General features: G+C 42.2%; 1 protein-coding gene across 1 annotated transcript in view; it reads right to left on the reverse strand.

The window, feature by feature from the left end:
* Positions 1 to 7,500, reverse strand: part of LOC115393909 (sodium channel protein type 4 subunit alpha-like) — a 153,780-nt gene that overhangs the window by 66,952 nt on the left and 79,328 nt on the right. The window contains exons 15-16 of the mRNA XM_030099011.1: positions 6,503 to 6,623; positions 4,313 to 4,551 (exon numbers count right to left, since the gene is read on the reverse strand). Coding sequence (XP_029954871.1) covers positions 4,313 to 4,551; positions 6,503 to 6,623 — 360 coding nt within the window. The remainder of the gene's footprint in view (positions 1 to 4,312; positions 4,552 to 6,502; positions 6,624 to 7,500) is intronic.

Genomic DNA, 7,500 nt, shown 5'->3' on the forward strand with positions numbered 1-7,500 from the left:
TATATAACTGCTGGTGCTGGTGAATACATGCACCCCCCCCGCCCCCGCCCCGCCTGGTGGTGGTGGTGGTGGGGTAATAACTCTGAGGAACAGACAACCAGGTGGACAAATGCGACACGCAAATCCAATCAATTGGCATCTCAGGGCGCTAACGAACTCCGAGATTCTCCTGCTGGTTGAGGTGTGATAAAGTCAGCTGACATGTCAGAGTTCAAGTCTTTGTTGCTTTATGTCAGAGTTAAGAGAGCAGGGAATTAAAAACTATACCAAAAGTTACTTTTTTACGAATAAATAGGCTTTTTCAGCTGTTAGATGAATCTGTGACTCTCTAGCAGTTGTCTGAGACTGCACAGATCCAGTTGTTCTTGGTTTTAATATGTTAAAACTGGATTATTGTAGAATTTAATATTATTCTAAATGATATTAAAAAAATGCATTATTACATATGTGCAGGAAGCGTTATCAGACACAAAGTGAGTAGGTGATGCACGGCTTCAAAGAACAATACACTAAATTTGAGGAAAATCAAGACCAATATTGTTAAATTTAAAAAAGACAGAGGCCCGAGGATTGAGCCCTGAGGAGCTCCTTCAAGGTGACACTCTCGGGTTATTCATTCAATTTAGAATTTAAAAATTTAGAAATTTAAAATTGGGGTTTGAATTGGCTCAACTCGCATTGTGGTTGTTTTGTACATGTTGTGTCTCTTTCATACTTATTTTGAATAATTTTTTTAGTTGCCCTGTGCTGTTATACTAAGAAGTGTTCGCAGTTGTTCTATAGATATGAAGAGCAGAAAAAAAGGGGTTTGCTTGAATATTTTGGCTGTGGACTAAACAGTCTCAACCTGACCGTAAAAGAGCATTTTACCAATATGTTTTTTTCACATTGTAACTAAATGTGTGTGATGAGCACTGCTAATAAAGTTCCAACAGGATGAACCAAGCAGACTGAAAGCTTTCTCAGGATATCCAGTGAGAGTTTTGGCCAGTTTATTGGATTTATTTTTAACTATGAAATATTACATTTGATAGATTAGATAGAAGATTTTGCAAACAAACAAATGTGTTGGTTTTTAATTATATTGATGTCAAAATATAAAAAGACAGAAAGTCTTAATATAGCACAGGGGTCTGCAATCTTTATGAGTGAAAGAGCAATTTTTTGTAATTTTACACCAAATCAAATTCATCTAAAGCCACAAAACATGTTAATGATCTCACATGAAAAAAAAAATCTAAACTAAAATTGTATGTTATACTGTATTCTCAGCATTTTATAGGTGGTTACTTAAATACTTTTATTTACAGTCTCTGCTTTTGTAGCCAATTTTGGCCAATGTCTTTTCCTGTTTTAATTATTTAAGTGATGTTATGCATCTTAGCTGGTTCAGTTGTTTTTTGCTATAAATAGCTGCTGTGCATTTCTGAATGGTTACAGCAGTTTTAGCTCTATTAACAATTTTTTACCTCTGAGTGTTTTTAATTATTTTAACTACTTTTACGATATTATTTCTTCGAGTAGTTTTGGCCATATTAATATAGTCTCTACTTTCAAGGTTAGGCTTGAAAGTAGAGATCGGATCCTCAAGGTTTGTGGTCTGAGGCCTCCCATATTGATCCACCTGCAGTGAGCGGAGCGATGCTGAGCTGATTTGGTGAATCAATCTGTCCGCCCTATCCTTTTCTCTCCTTCTATCCCTTCGTCCCAACCGGAATAGCAGAAAGCCGCCACCTCTGAGCCTGGTTCTGCAAAGGTTTCTTCCCTTGAAAAGGGCATTTTTCCTTCCCACAGTCACTTTTGCTTGATCATGTGGAACTGTTGGATTTTCTCTGTAAAAGTGCCAAGAAATAACTGTGTATTAATTGGAGCTATATAAATAGAGCTGAATTGAATTGCTAATCACAGAAGAGAAAAAATCAAAGAAAAATCTTTTTTTAAATACAGAATTTTCTGTAAGCTTGATGGATCCACTACAGTGGAGCTGAAAAAGCCACGAGAGTCTCCAGAGCTGCAGGTTGTATAGACCTCTGATGTAGTTTTTAAAAGTTTCACATCAGTTTAAAGATCTTTCAATGAGTTCACAGCCTTTATAAACGTATGTTGAGGGGACAGGGATTATGTGTCTGAAGGTGTCACAGTTAGAAGATATGTTTTTTTCTGATTGTCAATATGGTCATTTCCAGTCATTTACCCATTTTCAGGAAAATGAGGGTATTTTCTTCATCAAGTTAGCTGTTTATAGACAAAGTACTGTTCCAGGTGGCACACAAAAAGGTTGTTCCTCTTTAGTTTTTTCAAACATTTCCATGTGGGAATAGACAATTCCCCCAGTCGTCTGTACTGGGACTTTCTATGAAACATGATATCCACTGGGTTCACCAAACCTCCTGACAATTATTGAGAAACTTCAAGTAACTGATCAGGAAGCCTCTGATGGTGGATGGATGTGGATGAGAGGAGTGCAGGATCCAGTAATCTAACTACATCTGGTCGTCTGAAATGTGATGTAAATAATAAGTTGTGGATATTCAGGAAATATGGTCATGACATTCAGTCGATAATTTAATTGCATTACGGTGGCATAAAAAAAAAGAAAAAAAACCCCTGAAAACTGAATAACTGCAGTCAATAACGTAAGAATAAAAGATTTTGGGCAGATTTTGTGGCGCTTGCTCATGAAAAATGTTTAAAATGGATGACACGGTTGACATATTGATTCATTGAGCCGACCAGGAAGTGATGGTTTTCCCCAAAAAGACCAATTCCTCCGTCAGGTCTCCTGCAGGTTGGACCTGATTCCTGCCTCAGATTTGATCCTGCACAGATACGCAGGTGTTGGTGGAGCATGACGGATTTAATCTCATCGGCTGGCAGTGACGACTAACAGCCTGTCTGACGATCTGCGAACAAGCGAGAGTCAACAACAACTACCTCAAAGCATCACTTCATCAGCATTCTGTCCTCCTGCTCAAACTCTGCAGCTTCTATTGAGGTTTTATGTCTGAAGAAAAACTAAAAACATGCAATAAGTTCACTTCATCGTTCAGTGTGTTCTCCAGAGTTACAGTTTGTGTGCTGAGAAGTTCAGCTGAATCTGGCCTTCAGGCCCATCATAACTCCGTGAGACTCAAATGTAGTTCAGTTTTCTGTCACTGAACATGCTAACATGTTTAGGAACTCATTGAGTTCAGCTAGCTTTAGCATCATGTTGTGAATCTTGTCCTCGGAGTTGGTATCAGATTCAAATCTATTACAGCATCTGGCTAGCAAACATGCTAACAGACTAGGTAACTGAGTTCAACTCTGTATTTGATGGCAAGATGTAACAGTTGCGCTAACTTTGCCTTAGCTAACACGTTAGCTTACTGGCCAACCGCACTGTAGGTCCTCCATTATTAGTAACAGACAACAGAGGAGTGGTTAACCTAGTACAGACATGATAACTGTAAGGAGTACACGGATTGTATTCTATTCTTTTTGTCTTTGATGATCCTACAGACGGCAGCCTTTGGGCCCCGGTGCCACTGATTGAACACCGCTGCCACAGGCCGGCCCGAAGCCACCGTTTCTACTTATTCAGGGTATTACCATTTCCCGCCTCACGCTGCTGCTCGCAGCATGAGCTGAGCAAACCCGACATCTTGGACAGGTACGAGAGTGTGTGTGTGTGTTTGTGAGAGAGACAGAGAGAGAGAGAGAGAGAGAGAGAGAGAGAGAGAGAGAGAGAGAGAGAGAGAGAGAGATCAACATGCTGATTTTGGCTGAGGGCCTTCACACCTCAGGTGAAGCGATTAGCATGTTGCGTCAACCTATCAGCGGCTGTCACACGGTGGACACACCTGCAGGTCAAACTCTGGAGTCAGTCATCCGACTCGCTTGTGTCAGCTCTGATACTCCAACTCACCTCGCTTTTACACACGCGCACACAAACGCACACACACGCACACACACGTTTTCTAAGCAGAGCGGAGAAATCGGGGTCAGTTTCTTAGCTCTGAGGCGTTTTCCAGAGTTTTTTTTTCTACCCAGAACGTCTCGCCATTTTGTCGCTTTGCTAAAGTGTCACGACCTCCTCCACTCGCCTGGAGTTTGTTTGTAACGTGCATGCGCTCAATAAGCAGCCATCAAGGAGGTTAAATCATTTTCAAACCCCTCAATGAAAGGCTGAAAGACCTGACGATCGATCAAAGCTCTCCTGAGGATTCCAGCTTCTTCACAGATATGAAGAGGAGCAAAAGGTGAAATACTGACGCTCAATGCTGTTTTCACTTTGTAATTCAGGACAGAACATTCCAGAATGCTCTCCTACCAGGTTCCCGATGCTGAGCATTCCGTTGAACTCGTCGGTCATGGGGTAGTGCTCCATGGCCATGAAGAGCGTGTTGAGGACGATGCACACGGTGATGGCCAGGTCCAGGAAGGGGTCCATCACCATGATCTTCACCAGCTGCTTCACCCTCAGCCAGCAGGGGCAGCACTCCCACACCAGGTACCGGTGGGCAAAGACGTACCAGCAGGGGTGGCACTTCTTATGGGACTCCTCCAGCTCTGCAGGACCAGGAAGAGAGGCGAGGTCACCGGGGTGAAACCAGACTGAAACCAGACTGGAACCTGGCTGGAAACCTGACTGCCTCCCTCTCCCTCTTTTCCTCTCTCTCCTGAACTTTTCACCCTGACCCCTCATGACTGTAAAATGCACTGAATGTTTCTTCTTCACTTTTGTTGACCGCAGTCTGACTTTGTTCCCGGTTCAAGAAAAAGAGACCATCTTCATGTGGCGAAGAGGAAGACGAGCAAAGGAGAAGGATGAAGGGAGCAGTCAGGTGTTGTGGAAACAAGAGGGAACAAAGTGAAGTCTGAGGTGATTCAATCTGAAGGCAATAAAACTGATTTGTGGTGAAAAGAGAAAAGAGAGGAGATGAAGATGAAGGTAAGGATGGAGGAGGGGAGGGATGGAGGACGGAGGGATGGAGGGAGGACGGAGGGACATGGGGAGGGGGACAGCGGCGAGTTTGTTTTTTCTCCCCTATAATGATCTGTTCTTTCTGAGCAACGAGTGCCGAGGGGAGAAACAATGACTCAGCCGGAGCACGGACACACACACACACGCACGTGCACATGCACGCACGCACACACATACACACAAACACACTTGGTTTAGAAGCTCTAAGTGCTCTTCAGGTGAGGTTCCTCAGGTTCTGTGAGGTGTTTAAGGGACAAACAGTCTAACTGAGCGAATCTGACGCTGCGTCCTGTAAACTCTCCACTCGGGATGAGAATCCAGAACCCATTCTTTTGTAGAAGCGGTTCCCAGTGACTCGAGTCCAAGGAACTGTTTGCCTGTCTCCTTGACGATTCCGCTTATCGGTTACCACAAACATAACAAACAACGCAATATAATCATTAGACGCATTAGAAGAATTCTTTTTTTTTTTTTTTTGTACTTAGTCATTGTAGGGAAGTCAAACGACACCAAAATTGCACAAAAAAAGCTGGAGACCAGGAGTGGCTCTGTGTTGCCAGATTGGGTGAGTTTCTGCCAAATCAGGCTTCTTTTGAACACGTCGGGCAGGTTGATGAAATGGTTATGTGCTTGTGACATGTTTTTATTATGCAAATACGGTTTTTACGATTGTAACGAGCATTTTCAACAGAGATAGAGATCCGGGCTGTTTTCTATTGAGTTAAACGTGTTTCACATTGTGTTTGGGCTGAAAGAGCGGCAGATCAGGCAACCTATTCCAGCGGACCGCAGAGCACCAGTGGCGGACAGGGCTGCGGTAATTCCGTACCAAAGCCGGACCGGACACGCACAGCATGCAGTGTGAGCCCAGCCTGGCGTAATATGGTTTTGAGCTTTCCAACATGGCGTCGAGGAAGAAGTACTCCAGAGTTTTTCTGCAGAAAAACTGCTAATCTGCCAGAATTCAGTGCAGTTGTATATTTGTTGTACGTGATCATTTCTAAAGATGCATTCTTTGTTTGTGTCCAAAGCAGTTTAGGATCAAGTTGAATGCAAAGCAATGTAAATAGATCCAGATGTTGTATTATATTTTCATGCTTTTTTAGTGATTTTACTGAGCAGCTTAAGATACACAAACTCTGCACTGGGCCTCTTGATATTTGAGAAGTAATTCAACTCATTTCTCTTTTTGATGAGACTGCACAAGTTGCATGGACATTTTTTTCTTCTGTTCAGGATAAAGATATTAAAGACTTAATGCAAACATTGTATTATTTCATTTTTTCGTTAACTTTCATTTTCACTCAATGAGAATCAATAAGAGAATCGATAAGGAATCTTATTGATAAACAGTACTGATAATGGAATTGGAATTGCTAAATTCTTAACAGTTCCCATCCCTACTCTCCTCACAGGTAACAGTCGGAGCTCTGTGGCAAGCTCTCAGGTAGTGTGTGTGTGTGTGTGTGTGTGTGTGTGTGTGTGTGTGTGTGTGTGTGTGTGTGTGTGTGTGCGTGTGTGTGTGTCTCTCCTCACCCTCCATGGCGTCTGTGAGGTAGCTGGCGGCGCTCAGCGCACGTTCTCGTCGCTCTGATCCCTGAGCGGACGAAGGCCGGGGCAGCAGCATGGTGCTGAGCTCCGTGGTGGACGTCGGCACCTGAAACACACACACACACACACACACACTCATCATCACCTGAAATGTTCCTCGTGCACCATCAGGAACATCATAACCCCCAAAACATCAGCAGCTGAAGATCTGAAGTCACAGAGTCTGACTGAACATGAAAGTTAGAAGATGAACATTAAATCTCAACATTAAAACTTGGAATAAAAGAAGCATATGTTTTCTCCAGATTACAAATTACTCTGATTATTACCTTAAACCACTGCAAAATCTTCAACTTCACACCAAAATTAAGATAAATCTAGTCCTACTAATGAACGGAGCCCAAAACTCACAGTCGATATCTGAAACATCCTCAAAAACTATCAATCTTCAATTAATCTCATCAACTTATCACAAATTGCAATCAAATGTACTCTAAATGAAGTCATAAAATCGTTATTGATATTAAAACTCATCCAGAACCAGCTCACATAGATCTAGCAGAAGAAGGAGACCAAAAACTAATCTAGAAGTGGACTGAAGTCAGTCCAAAGAGTTGGGTTAAACCGGTCTAAGACTAGTCAGACAGCAGCAGGTTTTAGATAAATGGATTCAGAGTCTAAAAGACAGTCAGACAGTCATTCCAATACTCTGAATTGACATCAAGGATCCTCTTCAAACTGAATGGACTTCACTAATAAAGAGCTTTTATAATGTCAATCACATTCACAAACAGTGGAGCAGTGCGGTTCAATGCCTTGCTCAAGGACACTTCAACATTTGGACAAGCAATCGAACCAATAACCTCCCCACTGAATGACAGTTGGACTGAAAGACGACAAGTCCAAAACTAGTCCAAAAGATTTCAAAACAAATCCGATTAAAACCGGATGGATTGAATAGCAAGAAGGACATTCAGTGGATT

Source organism: Salarias fasciatus, chromosome 9 (genome assembly GCF_902148845.1).
Source record: "Salarias fasciatus chromosome 9, fSalaFa1.1, whole genome shotgun sequence".
In the NCBI taxonomy this organism is placed as follows: domain Eukaryota; kingdom Metazoa; phylum Chordata; class Actinopteri; order Blenniiformes; family Blenniidae; genus Salarias; species Salarias fasciatus.